The 21,184-nt window shown below is 43.0% G+C and overlaps 1 protein-coding gene and 1 pseudogene across 1 annotated transcript; both read right to left on the reverse strand.

Annotated features, from left to right (window-relative positions):
• Positions 1–9,515, reverse strand: LOC121810491 (annotated as a pseudogene).
• Positions 9,516–10,007: 492 nt separating this feature from the next.
• Positions 10,008–14,351, reverse strand: LOC121811221 (glutamate dehydrogenase A-like). The gene is made up of 9 exons (XM_042212031.1): positions 14,001–14,351; positions 13,769–13,882; positions 12,418–12,639; positions 12,258–12,332; positions 12,022–12,138; positions 11,687–11,937; positions 10,736–10,811; positions 10,567–10,653; positions 10,008–10,390 (listed from the first exon to the last, which is right to left on the reverse strand). The coding sequence occupies exons 1-9, from the start codon at positions 14,106–14,108 to the stop codon at positions 10,205–10,207; spliced, it is 1,236 nt and encodes a 411-aa protein (XP_042067965.1). The 5' UTR covers positions 14,109–14,351; the 3' UTR covers positions 10,008–10,204.
• Between the last annotated feature and the right edge of the window lie 6,833 nt (positions 14,352–21,184).

A 21,184-nucleotide genomic window follows, 5' to 3' on the forward strand; every position in this document is an offset into this window, starting at 1 on the left:
ACGGCAAAGCTTTTAAACAAGAAAAATAGCTATGAAAACCCGACTTTTTCTATGATGCCTTGTAATGCAAACAAGAAAAATAATAGCTATTGTTGTTATTGTTATGAATCTTTTGGATTTTGCCAAGAGGCTTGCCATTGCTTGTCATAATATGTGGTTTCATCAGCTAGCTTCTTTATATTGGCGATATCTTCTTTTCTTCGAAAAAGGAGTACTTCAACCACAGTAAGCAGAAGAGCAGCCTTGCAGACGAAATTCCCGGTCTGTCCGACCATGTCCAGCCCTGTCAAACCATCCATACCATACGCCATGAAGAACCCCACCATCGCGGCTCGACCTGCAACAACTCATTCATCACTAATCTAATGCTTCTCAAACTAAGTGAGTATATAGCATTCCAAATAGGAAATTGTTGTTGAAGTGAGATATAAGTCTTGGCGGGCGAAATTACAATTGAAAATAAAACAAGGAAAATTACACGGAAATAACTGAACAAATTACACGTAAAGGATTGTGGAAAGCGGTAATTCGAGTCGAGGAGTCCTCTCTCCGCAAGACGAGATACGCCCCGGTAGTGCTCACGGTTTGGTGTGTCGTCCCCAAAGATAAAACGACTTCGTCTCTGAAGTAGCAGCACCGCTAGCAGTAGAGCTCCGGCGAACGGGAGTAAGGCGGGGGGCAGAGCTTCGACGGGAAGATTATGCAGAGAGGGAGAGAGCGTGTATGCAAGTATGCTTGTGTATGTTCTATCTAGGAATGCAATGGATGTATGCCTATTTATAGGCCAAGTCCACCTGCAGCACATTGAAGGAGTCAACAGCCATTATGTGTGCCATGATGGCTTGACTGTAACCGCCGGGGGTTATTGACTGGTGCACTAGCCAATGGGAGCTGAAGAGACACGATGCACCTGGACATGCTAAACGACGGGATACACCATGGACCGTCGGGGTCCATCGGGGACCTCCTGTCTCCCGTTATGCGTCGGGGTCCAGCGGGGACCTTTTGACTCCCGTTGTGCGTCGGGGTCCAGCGGGAACCTTTTGTCTCCCGTCATGCGTCGGGGTCCAGCTGGACCATGACGTGGACTAGGACCCGTTGTGGATAGCGTGGAGTTTGGGGTGGTCTAAAAAGAACAAGTGAGGCTCGAACCACGCTCAACGACCAGCAATCCTTCTTCTCCATCTCGAGCCTTTTTGACATGCATCCTGGCCAGTATTGCACCCTTATGGCGCTCTTTTCACCTGAGTTATCCGAAACCCTTCCTACTGACTGGAACCCTTTCCATGCACACTTTAACAACTGTTTTGCAGATATAATCCAATTATGCACGTATGCTAACCTGTAACCAAGGTCTAGAATGCGACTTATCAAACTGCTCACACTTACCACATGCTTGTCCTCAAGCGTGAAGAACTGATTTTGTTTAGGATGCAGTTGGCTGTCAAAACAGCTTCCCCCCATATGTGGGATTTTGCGTGGGATTTTGTTTAGGATGCAGTTGGCTGTCAAAACAGCTTCCCCCCATATGTGGGATTTTGCGTGGGATTTTGTTTAGGATGCAGTTGGCTGTCAAAACAGCTTCCCCCCATATGTTATGGGCATCCCCGAACTGATTTGTAACGCATTCATCATCTCTTTGAGAGTTTGATTATTGCGTTCTGCAACACCATTAGATTGTGGTGAATATGGTGCAGTCGTTTGGTGAATTATACCACTTGCGTTGCATAATTCCTCAAACGGGGCTACGTATTCTCCCCCTCTATCACTTCGAATCATTCTGATTTTACATCCAAGTTGATTCTCGACTTCGTTCTTATTATTTTTGAACGCTTCTATTGCTTCGTCTTTACTTCTTAAAAGATAGACATAACAATATCGTGTGCAATCATCTATGAATGTGATAAAGTATTTTTTACCACCTCTCGTTTGCACCAATTTTAAGTCACATACGTCCGTGTGAATTAATTCAAGGGGTTTTGTGTTCCGTTCAACCGAATGAAACGGTAACTTAGTCATTTTCGCCTCAAGACAAGTTTCACATTTGTTTTGAGTTTCTACTTCATTTGCCTTTAGTAAATCTAAACTTACTAATCTTTTAATGGCATTTGGATTTACATGTCTGAATCTATTGTGCCACAAGTTAGAACACTCAGCCAAGTAAGAAGAAGTAGATGCATTCTTATTATTAGCCAACGGCTTAGGGACATGGCGTACAACTGTAGTAAGGCCATCCACAACGCTGTCTCTATACCGTCTCTTAAACCGTCTCTTAACTACTATTTGAGCACTATTTGAGGGCCCCACTGTCCTTTTTTCCTCCATCTCTTAACTAAGAGACGGAGGCTGCAACGCTCCGTCTCTTAACCGTCTCTATACCGTCTCTTAATTACTATTCATTCAATTTAATTTATAATTTTTTTTAAAACCCAATTCAATTTAAACAAACACACTTTATTAAAATTAAAACAATATTACAACTTAACATTAAAAAAGCGAAGACATAATTAAAATTCTAAAAAAATAAAAATGACATAATTTAATATTCTCCGCCAAAGTTTTCCCAAATGTGCTCAATTAGATCCTCTTGGAGTTGGGTGTGGGCGCTAGAGTCGCGTGTCCTTGCCCGAATAGCCAACCGTTCTTGTATAGATGGATGCGCTCCACTTCGCGGCGGACTACTTGCAGTTGAGCTTCCGGGGGATTCGGGGTCGAACCAATTTCCGGCATCGGGTCCTTCGTCTCGGACAATCATGTTGTGCAAGATTATGCACGTATACATGATGTCGACCATGCTCTCCATGAACCACGAACGAGCCGGGGCTTTGATGATGTTGAAGCGCGCTTGGAGAACCCCGAACGCCCTCTCCACATCCTTGCGCGCAGCCTCCTGCTTCTGCGCAAAAAGAGCCTGCTTTGGGTTCGCTGGCCTGCCGCACGTCTTCACGAAGGTCGGCCACTTCGGGTAGATGCCGTCGGCGAGATAGTACCCCATTTTATACCGTCGGTTGTTGGCGACGAAGTTGATGGCCGGCGCTTTACCATCCAAAACTTCGGTAAAGAGGTCGGACTGTTGGAGCACGTTTACGTCGTTGTTCGAGCCAGGGACCCCGAAGTACGCGTGCCAGATCCAAAGTCGGTAGTCGGCAACGGCCTCGAGTACAACGGTTGGGTGGGTGCCTTTGTGGCCGCTCGTGTAGGAACCCCTCCAAGCCACCGGGCAATTCTTCCATTGCCAGTGCATGCAATCGACACTGCCAAGCATCCCGGGGAATCCGTGCACTTGTTCGTGCAGGTTGAGGAGGAACTGACAATCCTCCGTGGTTGGCCTCCGGAGAAATTCGTCACTGAAGGCTGCCCGGACGCCTCTGCAGAAGTTGAGCAAGCACAAGCGCCCAGTACTGTCTCCGATGTGCAGGTATTCGTCGAATATGTCGGCCGTTTGTCCAGTCGCAAGCTGCCGGATGGCTGCAGTACATTTCTGCAGCGTCGTGTGGCTGAGACGACCGACCGCGTCGAACCCTTCTCGGAAGAACTCCTCCCTGGCCGCCAAAGTATTCGCTATGTGGAGAAATAGCGGTTTCCGCATGCGGAAACGGCGACGGAAATAGGTATCTCCCCAAATCGGGTTATCGCAGAAGTAGTCGCGTACTAACCGTGCGGCGGCTTCCTCCCGGTTCCGATTGATGTACTTCCGGGAGCGTCGTGGGGGTGGTGCGGCTTCCTCCGCCTCTCGTCGTCGATCTTCTTCGAGTGATTGTTCCATTAATTGACGCATTTGCTCAAAAGGATCCATTTGTTTGAGTTGATTGAAGATGGAAATTGGAGTGATAGAGAGGATTTGAGAGGAATAGATGTGTGTTTGTGTTTGAAATGAGTATGGAATAGAATTATTTATAGAGTAAAAAAATTAAAAATTTAAAAAATGAAAATAAATATTTAACGGTAATATTACCGTTTGAAAAAAAAAAATTTTTTTTTTATTAAAAATCGATTTTAAAAAAAAAAAAATGAATTATTGCGTCATCAGTGACGACGCCCACTCGCGGGCCAGCGAGTGGGCGTCACGCACGCATGGGGACGTGCCACGTGTCTCGGGCGCGTGGCGAGACAGCTCGTCTCGTGTCTCTCCGAGACGAGCTACGCGACGAGCCGGTCGCGAGCTGGAGACGAGACGGCCGCTGCAATGCGTCTCGCGGGGGTCTCGTCTCTCCGAGACGAGACGCGAGCCCGGCGCGAGACGCGTTGTGGATGGTCTAAGCTTGAAAAGTCTGTCAGTTACAAAGCCTTTTCCGAGTGACTTTCCAAACTTGTACAAAGAAAACATATCAGATTCAAATACAAGTTTAAACCCCTTATTCACTAGTATTGATCCTGACACTAGGTTCTTGCGGATGTCCGGGACGTGCAGCACATCCTTCAAAGTGATGGTGACGCCGGACGTCATCATGAGAATCGCGTCTCCAATGCCGAGGACTTGAGACGAGGCTTGATTCCTGATAAGTCGTATTCTAGGCCTTGGTTTCTGGTCAGTATGATGTGCATAATTGAAATATATCTGCAAAACAATTGCTAAAGTGTGCAAGGAAAGTGTTCTAGTCAGTATGGAAAAGCTCGGACAACTCAGGTGAAAAGGGCATCAGAATGTTGCTATACTGACCAGTATGCATGCCAAAAAGGCATGAGATGGAGAAGAAGGATTGCTGGGAAGATCAGCCACAAGTAAGGGCAAAAGGGTTATTTCGCGAAGAGAGTCCACCCTAAAAATCAAGGGCAGACCTCCCTATAAAAGGAAGCCACTTGGAGAGAGAAATCATCATCGATCATAGGAACTTTAGGAAAAACACTCTTAGTTAGAGTAGTTCTCTCTCGGCAGATCAGTCCTTCAGCCTAGTCTTTCATATTCTCGTTCCTCGCCACAGCCATGGTCACCTAAGAAGTTCACCAGTTCGCCGGAGTTCGCATTATCTCGTTCCAGCCAGCGTGTTTCGTAGTGTTAGCAGTTTCATCGCCCGGAGTGGCAAACAATATTTATTTGCTTTCTTAGTTAATCTTTATGTGTTTCCTTATGTTGAACTTGTTGCACTTTCAATTTCCGTTTGCTTTTGAAGTATTACGTTTAGATTCAAACACCTTTTATGCAATGAAGTTGCCTTTGAGCATCGTTTTCTGTTTGAATCTGTTTCATTCTGCCTAAGTAGCTTAGATCTAGTTGTTACTGTAATTTACAAGTGTTGCAAACATATTTTCATTTCCGCATTGATAAATCTGAGTTCATGAATTTAGATAGCTGTTAGATTTTAGATCTGAAATGGTTAAGTTTGAAAGCTTAGTCTACGTGATTTCTGCCACCTTGCATGTTACCCAGTAAGCGTAATTTCAGTTTCGTTAATTTAATCTTTTGATTTGAAGTTTAGATTGTAGATCTGTTCTTGTGAAGTTGTTAATCTGCTTTTCTTGTCTATGAATCTGAGTTTGTTAATCTGAGTTTATTCATGTTGAAGAAAAAGACATCCACATCCAAGTTTGAGACCACTTTTACTTTTTAGTTACATTTTGCTTTTTTCATTTACTTTTCTCTACTTTTTCTGCTGGTACCCTGCAGATCTGTCAGCCTAGTCACCTAACTACCACTTATTCTCTGATATTCCGTTTAGCCATTAATAGTAACCCAGTACCTTCCACATATTTCCTGAAACTCATGTTCCCTACTCTCACGTACACAGCTACATGTCGATCATCTTTCACCCCTCCTAGTCAGTAGAGTACCATCTTTAATTCTTGTCTAGGTAGAATCTTAACCCAAGCGTGGTAGCTAACTAACCCTTCCAGAATATCACCACAATTTCCAAAGCGCATTCATCTCTGTGGGATTTGACCCTTACCTCCACTATACTAATCAGTAGAAGTGGGTTGAGGAATTTCTTTGATACCAGGTTCAGGCTTAGCTGGGACTTCCATCCTGATCAGTAGGATACATCATTTGCTTAACGCGACACCTGCACACAAACCTGCTCTATCAATTCCCCATATTGATCTTCCTCCCTTCAACTGCAGTGTAGGAGGCGAACTTGTTCTTATCGGCACAAACGTGGGCAGTAGCTCCAGTGTCGATATACCAGCCACATTTGTTATCAACAAGGTTGACTTCCATGACCACAACAAAAAGGTCACTTTCATCCCAGTCCTTGAACTCTTTTTCAACAACGTGGGCAGCCGGCTTCTTCTTCGGCTTGCGGCAGTCCTTGGAAAAGTGGTCAGGTTTGCCACAGTTATAGCAGTTGCCTTCAACCTTCCTCGCAGGTTGCTTCTTCTTGCCTTGTCCTTTGCAATTGGATGGAAGCGTTTATTGGAGGGACCGCCCCGCTCCAATAGATTGGCCTTTGCCACATTCGGGCCATGGCCCTTAGCCAATTCATCGCGTTTGCGCACGTCTGACTCGATGCGCAGCTTCACGATCAAGTCTTCAAGATTCATCTCCTTTCGCTTGTGCTTAAGGTAGCTCTTGAAGTCCTTCCAGCAGGGTGGAAGTTTTTCAATGACCGTGTCCGCCGTAAGGCAGGGCCATTCCCTCGGCGGCGAGGTTGTGAATGATGAGCTGGAACTCTTGCACTTGGTCCATGATTGGTCGGGAATCGACCATTTTGTAGTCCAAGTACTTGGCTATTACAAATTTCTTAGTACCTGCATCATCACTACGGTACTTCTTATCTAGCATTTCCCACACTTGTTTTGATGTGGGAACAGTGCAATTCACGTTGTAGAGACTATCATCTAAAGCACTTAAAATAAAGTTTTTACAAAGATAGTCTCCTTTGCACCAAGCGTCATACTCGACGTACATCTCGACACGTGTCGAAGTTCACGACGCCCTACGTTTTTAGGTAGAACAACATTTTCTGTTGCCATCTCTTGAAATCCGTTCCCGTGAACTTTGATGGCTTCTCGGCGGGTGGCATCATCCTTGGTGCCATTGGTGTCGAGTTTGTCCCATGAAAGAGACCAAGTCTGTTGCCCCCGTAGGAGCTAACAATTGGTTGGGGCATAGTACCCCCCACAGTTGCGTGGAGCATGGAGGCCCCCGCATTTGTGCCGACCCCGAAGGATCCAGCACCCGTGCCGACCCCGGAGGATCCGACACCCGTGCTGCCCCCGAAGGAGCTAGCACCCGTGCTGCCCACGAAGGAGCTACCACCCGTGTTGACCCCGAAGGATCCAACACCTGTGCTGTGCCCGAAGGCCCCGACACTCGACCCAATGAAGGATCCAATGGAACCACTGAAAGTGGAACCGACCGATCCACTCGAGGTGAATCCAGAAATCGTCCCGAATGGGTTGTCAAACACCCACGGGGTTGTTGAGGAAGAGGTTGAGAAGCCAGGAGCCGCGATCATCGTTATGTCCGACGACGTGTTGACGGGATCGACGAGGGACACAGTGGATGGAACGGTGGCAGCGGCGGTAGACGGGTCAGTCGACATCTCCAAGCAAAGGTGTTGATTTCAGTTCAGTTGGTGTGTGTAAACTTCTTTAGTGGCAAGAATATCTTGTCTTGCGATTGTTGTTGAAGTGAGATACAAGTCTTGCCGGACGAAATTACAATTGAAAATAAAACAAGGAAAATTACACGGAAATAACTGAACAAATTACACGTAAAGGATTGTGGAAAGCGGTAAGCCGAGTCGAGGAGTCCTCTATCCGCAATACGAGATACGCCCCGGTAGTGCTCACGGTTTAGCGTGTCGTCCCCAAAGATAAAACGGCTTCGTCTCTGAAGTAGCAGCACCGCTAGCAGCAGAGCTCAGGCGAACGGGAGTAAGGCGGGGGCAGAGCTTCGACGGGAAGATTATGCAGAGAGGGAGAGAGCGTGTATGCAAGTATGCTTGTGTATGTTCTATCTAGGAATGCAATGGATGCATGCCTATTTATAGGCCAAGTCCACCTGCAGGGCATTGATGGAGTCAACAACCATTATGTGTGCCATGATGGATTGACTGTAACCGCCGGGGGTTATTGACTGGTGCACTAGCCAATGGGAGCTGAAGAGACACGATGCACCTGGACATACTACACGACGGGATACACCATGGACCGTCGGGGTCCATCGGGGACCTTTTGTCTCCCGTTATGCGTCGGGGTCCAGCGGGGACCTTTTGTCTCCCGTTGTGCGTCGGGGTCCAGCGGGAACCTTTTGTCTCCCGCACCCGGTGCATGGGTCACGGGTCACGGTGCGCAGTGCGCGGGTCGCGGGCGGGCGGCGGCGGCGTGCGCATGTGCGCCCGTGTGGGCTCTGTCACCCATCTTATTCCACGAGAATTATTACACATGATAATTCATCTGATTAAATACTGCATCAAAGAAGTTTATCATCCCCGATGTGGGATAATTAACACCTAGTTAATTAATCCCTTAGTCTTTTCACATAGTTCATTTCTAGCTTTATTGTGACCAACTTTAATATATTATTTCTCACTCACCGGGAATCGGATTTGAGAAAATGAATATACTACGGTCATCTACTCGGAACGTAGATCGACCTTATTGTATTTAATTTCACAAAATTAAATGTCTTGTAACATTTATTATTAGTCAAAAATCATTTGACCAAGCACGATTCCAACAGAAATGTGAGGGGGATTTATATAGGTACCGTTGAGCAGCTCAGCCTCGGGGAGGTGAGAATGACGAATCCAAGCCCACCATGGTATAACAGAGCTCCTGAACAGCACCGGTTCTTCGTTTGTTGAGGCTTGTGGATATACTTCCAGAAACTTCCTTCACCTGGCCTCTATCAAGACACAAAATGCCTATCCCTATTTACAGAAACAATATGAAGGATAATGAAAGGGTTGGAGATCCTTACCTTCAACAATAACAGATTCCCAATCTATTCTCCCCTCCTTCACAGACATGTTTAGATCCCACGTCCCATTCTTCCATCTCGCGTCATGAAATCTTGGTTGTGAATGTTGGTCTGAGCTGCTGCTGCTGTTATTAACCAATGCTAATGAAGGCTCTTCGTGTTCTTGTTCTTTCGGTAGTTTTAGACCTTCCACCTTCGTTCGCGCATGACCAGACACTTTCTTGGTGATATGTTGAGAACTGCAAGCTCTTTGTAAGGAGCTTTTTGCTCTGATTCGGGGTTTAGGGATGGCTATGGAGCTTTCTACTCACATTTGGATAGAGTTGGACTCAGCGGCTCTGTTTAGTTTATTGTCAGCTGGACATCTTGGCTCCGTAAATTTTAGACATCATATGGCTTTTATCCGGAGCATGACATCTCAACGGCACGTTCGCTTCTCACACATCTACAGGGAAGGGAACCGGACTGCCGACTTTCTGGCAGGTAGGGGGGTCCAGACCCCTGCCCTTACATACTGTGATCCAATCTCTGCGACTCGGTACCTGAAGGCACTAGTTAGGATGGACCAGCTGGGATATCCTAACTTCCGCTTCCGACGTAGAGATGTGGATTGATCTTGAGCTCATGATGGTTTACCTTTCTTTATATTCATCACTTCCTTTTGTTTATTTGGCACTTCTTTTCATCTTGATAGCATGGAGAATCCCGACTTGTGGGACCTCTGGTTTATATTTTCATGTTCTTATTTTGGATCTTAGTCACTTTTGGGCTAAGATCATATTGTCGGAACATTATATTTTGATCTTATATACGGGTTGGGGATCTGCCTAAACCCTCCGCCCACCTGTCTTTGATTTAAAAAAAAGCACTTATGCCAATTGATGCCATCACTTAGTTAACCAACAAAATATAGTGTGGGTTTGGTTTGCTCTTCTCTCTCCCCCATGTATCTTTTCTTCTTAATTAATGGGTGGGATTTGAGGATAACAAGTGGCAGGGGAGGCCATACCTTATCTTCTGCTACATGCTGCATTATAGCATCTACATGCCTCATGCTGTTCATATGGGTGCATGCACTTAGCTTGCAAATTTATAATTACAAAAAATAATAAAAAATTATTTATACTAAATTAGACACCCAATGTGAAGTATTGTGAAAATATAAAACGAAACTTAGAGATTATGGGGTTGTAAAAGCAGATAAATCAGTAGTTAACCAGATTGCACAACGAAGCATGATAAATGAGTCAATAACGTCGCTCATCAAACTACTACATTTATTTCTTTATGCAAGTTCACATACGAATAAACTTTTCAAAAGGCGCGAAGTGAACAAGGATGCTAGGCTTCCCAACCCCTCAGTAGAGTAGCACGAGCAACACGGTTGACACCCAACGTAAATGCACCCATCCGAAGGTTGCAATCCTGCAACTGGCACATGCCCTTGATATTGTGGAAGGCCTTTGTCATATATCTCTTAAGTTCATTATTAACCTTATCCTCATCCCACATGAACCCTTGAATGTTCTGCATACAGAAATTAGCAGTTTCATAAAAAAAATTTGAAGTGGTTATATTTGGAATGACACAGAGATTACAATATGTTGAAGCAATATAGACAGATGAAGATGTGGCATAAACCAAGTGACACAGCATTACAATTGCATTTTACTCCATTAATAAAGTGAGCAGAAGAACCTTACCTGCACCCACTCAAAATAACTAACTGTCACTCCTCCTGCATTTGCATATATATCAGGAAGTATTACAACTCCCTTTTTAGACAAAATCTGCAGAAGTGGACCAATTTCATTAGAATATTGTCTATACTGGTTTAATGACCTTAAGAAAGACTAGACAACAAGTTCAGACCTCATCAGCATCTGGATCAGTTGGATGATTAGCGGCTTCTATGATAAACTTGGCTCTAACATCTCCAGCATTTTCTCTTCAACAAGAAAACAAACCAATAAAAGTCAGGCAGAATGTAGCATGCAGGAATCATAACTATCCACTGAAAATGTATGAGCAATCATTAGAAACTCCGAGTACAGTCATATGCCTAATCTCTTTCATTTCTCAATGCTGAATCCTGACAATGAAAGAACTATGTTGTTTGTGAATTTTTCTTCATAATCTATGTCGTACGCTTTTCTTTAGGTCAGAAAATATTAGTTATACCAACACAAGCTACTCATTAAAGCAATGTAGTGCAGAGCTGATCGTTGTCCCATTATGGTACTTTAGCCATAATGATGGATATAGTGATTCTATATATTAGAGACAACAAACAAAGTGTACCACAGACTTACCATTTATATATTCAGTTAATCCAGAAACAAGCATAAGTTCCCCGAATATTGGCAGTACACCACCAAAAGCATAGGTCAATGTTACTTGCATAGTTTTTAGATGGGATTCACTCAAGAAACTCATTAAACTACTAGAAATTTCATATGTGGTTTTGATGGTCATTCAGGAATATAGTTATTCAAATGATTTCACGGAAAAAAACCATCTGCAATTCGAGGACCATCTTACAAAGAGGAGAAGACTAGCAAATTTTGTTAGATATATTCATGTTGGACTCTGCTCAGAGGGATAACGAAACTTCACAATATCTCTAAGTATACTTGCTGTATTACCCTATAATAAGAAAAAGAAGCCAATGAAACTAAAGGCTCCTTATTAAATTCAATTCGTTCTTTAAGAAGAGAAAGGAACACTTTTTCTTTAGGACAAGGGATGGGAAAAGCATTCAGGGCAGAAGATTTAATAAGCATTTAGGACAATTTGTTCATCTGCTAATGTAAAATGTTAAACCTGTTTAAAACACCACCAAGAGCACATGGCACGAGAACATCACATTCATGAGCTAGCAAGTCATTTGAGTCCATTGCATCAGCACCGTCGAAATCAGCTAGCTTTCCTGTTGTCTCTTTATGCTGAAGCAATGCCTGTATGTCAATACCATTAGAATTCCTCACTGCTCCAGTGATATCACTCACTGCAACAACCTTGCCACCTTTTTCATGGAAGAGCCTTGCAGCCCATGATCCAACATTGCCAAAACCCTGTGTAATGTTCAAACATTAGATGCTCAACTTTTTATACAAATGTTACTCGAGGAGAATAATGAAGTGAAATTTACTTGATACCTGAATGGCAAAAGTCAGGCCCTTAATTGACTTTCCATGTTCAGCAAGCAATGCTTCAGTTGCGTATACAACTCCACGGCCAGTTGCTGCCTCTCTACCCAGTGAACCACCAAGATCCTGACATACCAATTACAGAAACACAAGATCCTCAAGATGGTAAAATGAGATGATATCTTGAGTTGGAAAAAAATAATCAATTTTACAAAGTTCTAGTTTATAGTTTCAATTCTACTCACAGTTGGTTTTCCCGTAACAACTGCAGGTGAGTAACCATGAAATTTTGAGTACTCGTCCAAAATCCAAGCCATTGTCTGCAAATCACAAATAATTTGTATTTATTCTTATGAATTGAAAAGATAAATGCGATTAAGTTTAATAAAGAAACATAAAATTTACCTGAGCATTAGTGCCCATATCCGGCGCTGGGACATCAGTATTGACCCCAATGAGATCATGTATCTTCTGTGTGAAGACACGGGTAAGGCGTTCTAACTCGCTAATACTTAATTCTTTTGGTGTGCATCCTATTCCACCTTTAGCACCACCATATGGAATATCTGCTACTGCAGTCTTCCACGTCATCAATTGAGCAAGAGCATTCACTTCATCAGGGTCAACCTTTATATAGAATTTGAGTATATCTCAGCATGAGTAGAAGAAAGCCATGCACAATATGACAATATATATTTTAATTCACGGGCAGAAAGGATCCAATACTCAATACACAGGAATATTTAAGCAGAAACTCAAAGATATTACGAGGAAGCAGAAGATCATCGAATGCTTGAAATTTGAATACAAAGTTATCAATGCTAAATATTGGTACATTACTCATTTTATATATGAACCACTGGATATTTGTAAAATGAACCAATTCTATGTTTAGCCTTGATCATAAGAAGAAAATGGCAATTTTAGTTGAGTCTATCACAATCTACGTACCGAACCATGCAAATTTCACACGAAACAGAAACAAACCAGGAGCATGTGTTATATCTGCCAAAAATTGTTGTCTGTAACTATTAAATGAAGAAGACAGAGCACAGAATCTATAGATTTGGAAACAAGGCTTTTCATGAAGACATATACACATCAAGATGGCACTTGTATGCTATTTCTGTCTTGAAGAATCTAATCTATACGCATCCAAGCATTAAGAGGAGGAGGCAGAAAACATCCTCGTCGTATGAGTGCGTTCATCTTAGAACCAGCAACCCCAGAAGGCAGCAACAAGTCAACAACCCGACTCTAAACCCTATCACAGAGCCACAGAGTAGATCACGAGTTACAAACCGACTCAGTGAACAGTGAACCACTATGGTTGGTATGTACATGATTTGGGCTTGCCAGTGGTCAATATTACGTTAACATCTTAAAGAAGCAATCTCATGTATGTTAAGCCCTATCACAGAGCCACAGAGTAGATCACGAGTTACAAACCGACTCAGTGAACAGTGAACCACTATGGTGGGTATGTACATGATTTGGGCTTGCCAGTGGTCAATATTACGTTAACATCTTAAAGAAGCAATCTCATGTATGTTAAGCTAGACATTCAATTTTCAGCACTAAGCCACTCTTCAGATTGCAGGTTTTAACTTTTAACAATTTACATTTCTGCGTTCTTATTAGCTTTACCAATCTAAGCTACGATGATGAATATCCATCCCCTACCTCGTCAAAGAAGGGTTATTAAGAATTTAAAAAAAATTAAAAACTAAAAAAGGCTCAAAAAGCAAATTGAGACCTCTGGATGATATCGGATCCCTCCTTTCATGGGCCCGCGGGAATTATCATGCTGCACTCTGAATCCAATGTAGGAAACCAGCGTTCCATCATCTTTCGGAATCGTGCACTCCACCTGATCATAAACCACACAAATTAAACTTTCACAACTCAAAATGATCGAAACAAGGCATAGATCATTTCAAAACCCCATTTCAATAGATCACAACAAAAACTCACAAAATCAAACAGACCTTAATCTCTCTGAACGGGATCAAAAGGCTCTTCTCAAGCTTGGAGTCAAGACCGAGAATGCGCGCCGCTTGACGGAAGTTGCGATTTGTGGCGGCGAGAGCATTCATCTCAAAAACTAAGAGCTAAAACTTTAACAAATTGAGACGAAAGTAGCAAGAGAAAAATGAAAAAGAGTGCGAGTGAGTGTAAACTACAGACACTGGTGTCGTTTTGATCAGTGAGCTATGTATATATACACAAATGGATTCATGAGGTATTTGCATAAACCTATTTTTAGGAAATATCGGTTTGGCTCTTTGGATATATTGAGGCGGGGGGCTATATGCAGGGGAATTGCTATCCATTTCAATGGACTTTGACTCAGCAATTCTAAATCGAATTAGGTTTTTGAATGATTAGGGGAATTAGGTTTTTTACTGTTTGAGAATATTTTTAGCCTTTTTATTTTATTTTGTATGAGAGAATTTAGTCCATCCCACCCAAAATACCTTAGAGCCTTGTTACATCATTGTCAATCTCTCTCCGACTTATACAGTCACCATCAAAACTCTGATTTATGTTTATGTGTAATGCATAATAGAGCGAAACCATTTTCTTAGGCTAGATCTGCAACTCCAATAAATTCAATGGCGAAGGACAACACTCCCACCACCACCCTCGTCGCCTTTCATTTCTCTAGTGTTGTGTTATGGGGGGAATTCCCTTAACGAGATATGGAAGATAAATTAGAATCGCCAGGATACGTTGCCTTGTCGATCAGCCGGAATCAAGAGCAGTTTTGCGCGAAAATAAAGAAACAAACCATAAGAGAAAATATGTTATTTCATTGATTGATTGAAAGGAAAGGAATGACAATATCTCTTATTCATAATAATCCTAAATACACTAATTAAGGAACAAGAAATAAATATAACGATATGGTAAATCAATAATATACTAAATAATAAAAATATGGGAGATATGAGATATGTGGGACACTCGTATCAACTCCCCTACGGTTAAAATCCGTCTTGTCCTCAAGGTGGAAACCACGACACAACTAAGAGAGTCAAAAACAACTGCTTAGGCGAGGTATTCTTTCCCAGATCAAATGTACACCAAATAGTTTAGCGTCTCCCTCATCATCTCCATCAAATCACCAATGGAGGACCATGTTAGATACGAATCATGGCGGACTCTGAAGTAGCATTGTGGTCGTGATAATCGAGGGCTAAAACAAGGAGCATGTCAACGCGTTCAAGAATGCTAAAACAAGGCATGTCCATCCGCGGAGGGATCAACCGTTGATGAGGCTCGTTTCACGCATGTGTTCTAGCATAAAACTACATGAAATTCTGTAAACAAATGTCCAATTTTGAGCCAGGTGTGTGTAAAAATCTGCCATATCCAGAAAATGAGTTGATCAACTGGGCGGCGGACGAATGGATCAGGAGAAGGGGCCAAAATGCTGCGCAAATGGATCAAGTTGGAGCAAATGGTATGCAGCGGGAGCACCCAATTAGAAGAGTGATGCGTCGCATAAAAAGATCCTCAGGGGCAAGGGGTAAAGTAGACTTTTTATAGAACAAATGCCCTAAAGATCAAGACCTCACGCCTTCTTATAAATGGAGATATAGAGAAGGAGGAAGGAAAAAGCTTCCAGGGCGACACTCATTAGTTTTCAGCTCTCTTCTAGAGCTGGAATTGGGAGCTCCAAACACTTCATCTTCCTGATTTCCGTCACACACACACTTGGTCCTATTTTAGTTTAGTTTAGTGGTTGCTTGGTGTTGGTTTTAGCTTTAATCGTTATGTTCTTGCTATTCCATTTCGAGAAGAAGTGATGAAACAATTTCATGTTTTGTTGTTTATTTTTCAGTCTACTTTTGATGTTGTTGACACTTTGATGTTTTCGATTCAGTAGATTTGAAGCTATGTTTTCATTCCCATCTGATGTGTTCTGTTTTCATGCATTATACTTCTGATCTGTTTTGATTTTTGTTTGATGTCGCATGTCTTAGCTCAAGTGTCTTGTTTCGTTTTGATTTGTTTGGATCTGAGTTTTCTGTTTAAGTTTCCGTCTTGTTGTGAAGGAAATCTTGAGTAATCTGTCTAGGATGTTTAGATCTAGTAGTTTATGTTTCGTTTCTGCATGATTATGGGTTAGTTTCTAGTTTACGTCGTCGTAGCTTAAATCTTAGGAGTAGATCCAAGTTTACACGTTGTTTTGATGTTTCGTCTTTCGTAGCTTTCCAGATCTGCTTTTTGCTCTGTTTTTCATGTTGATTTGGTGAAGAAGATGAAGTTGTTAAAAACTTTTTACTTTATCGTACACTTTGCAGGGGACTGACAATCTCCCGTTTATTCTGTTTGTCCATGTATGAAAAGTTTAGTTAAATTGATCAAGTAGATTAGTTAAGCTTTCATGAGTTGATCAGTTTAGTTAGTTTAGTTTCTCAAGCAAGTAGTTTAACTTAACCCACCCCCTAGAAAGCGTGGCCGCAGCCATTCCCAAGCCGTGCCTAACAACAAATGTTAAACGCATCATCTCTGTGGGATCGATCCTACTTCCCTATACTAGTTAATAGTATTGCGGGTTAAGGTTTTGAGAACACATTTTTAGATCTTCGGTTCATCTCACTCAAGTCGAATCTAAGTCGAGTTGATCATCCTGAGTTTCCAGTGGATCCATTCACCGGCTTTTTGCTGGTAAAAGGCACGCATATGCTGGCTGGATCAATTTGATGATTTAACTTGAGCAAGCCGCAATGATAAACGAAAATGATGAAAGTGAAGACTAGAAAGATGCCCAGGAGTTCTCAAATGGCGCTGCTGCCGGGGATGATGGCGTTTTTCCCACATTTGTTGTGAAACACCTTGGGTGTAAATATTGTTGATATTTTCTTTGTTTCTTTGTTTTGATTTCAGTTGAGAGACAGCTCGGGGCAACAACAGTGAAGAATCAATGTCCTTATCTCCACAAGCGTTTTCCATGCTGGTGTGAACCAAGGGAGCTACTGGAGCAAGAGAACACATAGATGGGCGGAGCGTCTCAGGTTTTACTTAAGAATTTTAGTTTAAATTTTGTAAATAAAATTTTTGTTGTTTTCTGTTTCCCCAGTTCGAAGGCACCGAGTCCAGGAGGCAAATAGAACAAGAAGAGAGAGTGGAGCCACAAACTACTTAAGACGAATCACCTCCCACTACACCAATTGACTCGGATGTCAACTGTGAAGAAAGTGAGGACATCACCTTCGTGAGTCCGCTTGAATCGATCACCACCCTAGACAAGGAGGAAATCCAGGAGGAACCCACCATGGTTTGTAACCAGGAAAATGATCGGAGATAGGTTCACTCTATGCCCATACGGTGAATGAAAGATCATCTGCTATATCTATCACTCAAGGGCAGGAAGTGGTGTATGTGAACCCAGAAGTACTTGTCATCTTACATATCTTTTTGGGAGTTAGTGAGGAGAGCCCGATTGAATTCCTTCGTGAGTTCGAAAAAATTTGCAGAGTGTAGAAAAGGCCAAAGGGGTCAAGTGAGGAGGATTTCAAGATAAGGGTCGTTTCCCTCTCTCTGAAGGGCGAAGCAGATACTTGGTTTAGAGGATTGGAACCCAACAGCATCAAGACATGGTCAGATTTCAAAATGGAGTTCCCAACCCAATTCATTCCAGCAGCAAAAACAAATGCACTGCGACGTGATATCAGAGAAGTTACCTAAGAGTATGGTGAGAGTTTGAGCAAATACTGGCACAGATACAGAAGTCTTTTGGATGCATGCCCAAATCATAATCTGATGGAAGTGGAGGTCTACTCAAAGTTCTACGATGGAATGGATGCAACGAGCAAGGACCTAGTGAACTTATCAGGCGGAGGAAGTTTCTACAAGCCAAGGCTAAGTAAGGCCAAGATTGTCCTGGAAAAGTTTCTAAACGCAAAGGGAGAGTACGATGATACATCAGTGACCCCATTGCAAGAAAAAGTGAAGAGTACTCCCACAGAGGACCATGACAATCTGCTGAAGAGCGGAATTTACAAGCTAGAGGAAACACTCCAGTGAGTGATCGAGTCAAGCCAACCTCAAGTCCTTCCAATCCAAACCCACTTGCAGACTGATCGAGTGAGTCTTCGCCATAATACAGGGGAGTTCTGGAGTTCAAATAGGAGTTGGAACCCTGGAGGTTAAGCAGAGGTGTACCAACAAGAATACCCACACAGTGGAGAATGAAGCTAGGCAGAAGAGTACCCACCTTTCCCATACCATACATACCCTTATCCGATCTCCACCCAAGCACCCTCTTGGCAAATGGGATATCCACACTACCAACCTTACTCTGAATTTCAAAGCCATGAGTTCAACCCACCGACATACCCACCTGACTATTACAGTCAATACCCTTCATTCCCAAGTCATCCTTATCAGACCTACCCTCCTGGGGCAGGGGATCACTTTCCTACATGGTCGAATGAGGATTGGCAAACTGAAGATTCCCATTACTACCAAGACCAAACTTGTCCTGATCCACATCAATATCAACCTCAACCTCAACAGAGTTTTGAACCGCCCCTGGACGAGAATCATTATGCAAATTCTAAAGGGGAGGAGAGTGAGGGTTTGGACGCATCCCATCAAAACATGCAACACTGTTTGAAATTAAATGATGAGTTGACTCTGGAAATACAGCACACTCATGATGAGTAGAGATCCAGCATGGACGAGATGATAAAATAGGTCACTCTATTGACTTAGATGATGAAGGGGATACAAGAGGACAGAGCAAGGTCTGAGGTGAATGAAAAGAGGAGAAATGAAGAAGTTGTGAGTGAAGTAGAGGAAAAGGAGCCATCATAAGCTGAGGAACAGTCAGAGCCATCATGGGAAAAACGAGAAAAAATATGAAACCAGCAGAAGGGGAGTCCCAGACTGAAAAAGGGTCTGCCGCCGTACTTCTTGAGGACAAAGTGTCACATAGCATTCTAGAGGAACCAATGAATGAACCTCAAGGGATGAAAGGAGCAGTCATCGAGCGGTGTAAGGGACTAGACACTGTATTGTTCTCTCTCCAGACAAGGAAAGTGCATGGGCTCGGTGAGAGGGTGGAAAGCTCTACAGCTGCGGTGAAAGGATAAAATATACCGGCAGATAAACTACCCCCAATTATTGACAAGTCTGATGGGTGTTGCTATGAAGAAGAAGGACCAGAGCTGAAGAAGGGGAGACCAAAAAGGAAAGCTGTGAGATTCATCTACTAGGTGCAGCTACAACCATGGCCGGAACCACTTAAGACAGAGAAACCTCCTAACCCTGGACTACGACCCAAGGAAAATAAGAAAGTTCAGGGAACGTATAAGAATCACAAGAAAAAGCGAATTCATCTGAAAAGAAAAGAAAGAATGTGTAGTGGGAGAAATCCTACTATGCACACTCAGCTTGATCAAATAAATAAGTGGTCACTAGACAATTCTCGGAAATTGCTTAAGCTCAATACACATGTGAGCGAAATTCTTGATCAAGTGAACTTCGAGAATAGCCTACGACCGGGAATAAATGTTTTTATTTTATCTCTTGTTTTATTTTAAGAACATACCTAAAGATTAATTTTTTAAAAAAAGCAAAAATATTTTCAAAATTCTGGGACGTACCTGGTAGGGATTTAAATGAAACTTAATCTTGAAGATTTTCTACCAGTTGTTTCACAAAACTTTTCAATTTTACCTTATTTTTTAGCATGGTTTTAGCAATTAAGTGAAAAAGAAAGTTACTGTGCAGCTTTTTGCCTTTTAACCGGGAGAAAGCTAGAAAAGAAAAAAATAAAAGGGATATTATAAATTCTTGAATTTTGAATTTTGGCACAGGAATGAGAACAGGCGCTGACGTCACGGAGATAGTTTCACCTTCCTCCGTTGATATCTAAATGTACTTCTCCCCATCTTTTCATATCTCGACCAAAAAAATTGGACCGCCTATTCTAAAAGAAAAAAATAAACCTCGAACCCTAATCCCCTCACTCTCAACTTTCGGCAAAGTACCTTTTCAGCCATAAATAGACAAACCCTCTACCTCCGGTTTACCATAGAAACCTTCCGCCGGACGTCGAGTTCGGTTGATCCCTGCAACTCCCTGACCAGAGGGCACATCGCCTCCAATTGCACAACCAGTGATGATTCCGAATGTGGGTAACCTGTACTCCGATATCATCAAAGAGGCGATGGCCAAACTAAAGCGTTTCAGAACCACTGCAGAAGAGACAAGCTCTAGTGAAAGTTCGAGCGAGGTTGCAACCCAATCGGGCACTGAGACTAGCCCAACATCGTCATCTTCACTCAGATTCAGCACAGACGACGAAGGAGAGGCGGAGGAAAGCCAGGGGAGGAAGAAAACAGGCTAGACTTTCGAAGAAATCGCCTCCGAAGTGATTAGGGAGATGCGCGAAGCTGAAGAGAGGACGGAGGAAAAATCAAAAGAAAAGCAAGGAGCTGGGGAGCCACTGCAAATCCCTGTAGAAGCGGCCAACAGAGAACATCAAGATAATCTCATTAGGGAAATTCACGACCTGACAGAGACAGATGATAAGGGGGTAGCTGCGTCTAATGACTGGAGGAGTAAAATGGAGGACAAAGTGAACTTATTAATAGCAGAGAATGCAGAGCAAATGCTATGCTGAAGGATCAAAGGGAGCAAATGACCAAGATGGTCAACCTGGTGGATACAGTGATCTCCTGGATGGACAGGGAGACTCAATCATCCAACCAACCCTCACCGGCGGTCTCAGTAGCAGGACGGAGTGCACCTCAGCAGACTATCCCAGATACCAACCTTGCGGGAACCTCGAGGAAAAGGAAGCCAACCACCCTCTGCAGATCCTGCCTCATCTACGGCAAAGAGGACCAGACACTCTGGCTCCCACTGGAGCCAAGAAAAGGACTAAACTAGCAGAACCAAGTAAACTTTAGTTTTTGGTTCAAGTTTACCTCTTTCAACTTGATCGTGCTACTTTCTGCCTGTGTATATATGCTGGTTGATGAATTTTGTATTCTTCTCTCACTTAGCCCACTGTTTGGTCTAATTGTGAGAAGTTTCTGTGTGATCAATGGTGGCCTATGCCTCATGAGATAATTTGTGCTTATGCTCCTGCTAAACTGTTCGCTTGCACCTACCTGTGTATTTGTACTCTTCTCCTACTTAGGCCAGTGCC

Source organism: Salvia splendens, chromosome 7 (assembly GCF_004379255.2).
Source record: "Salvia splendens isolate huo1 chromosome 7, SspV2, whole genome shotgun sequence".
NCBI classification, from domain to species: Eukaryota; Viridiplantae; Streptophyta; class Magnoliopsida; order Lamiales; family Lamiaceae; genus Salvia; species Salvia splendens.

What these genes read in the sequence shown, in the direction of transcription:
- LOC121811221 (XM_042212031.1), bottom strand. Translation starts at nt 14,108, where the DNA reads ATGAATGCTCTCGCCGCCACAAATCGCAACTTCCGTCAAGCGGCGCGC. An exon ending in CTGATCCAGATGCTGATGAG is followed by an intron (nt 10,654 to 10,735) that starts GTCTGAACTTGT and finishes CCACTTCTGCAG; the next exon opens with ATTTTGTCTAAAAAGGGAGT. An exon ending in GTTATTTTGAGTGGGTGCAG is followed by an intron (nt 10,391 to 10,566) that starts GTAAGGTTCTTC and finishes TTCTGTATGCAG; the next exon opens with AACATTCAAGGGTTCATGTG.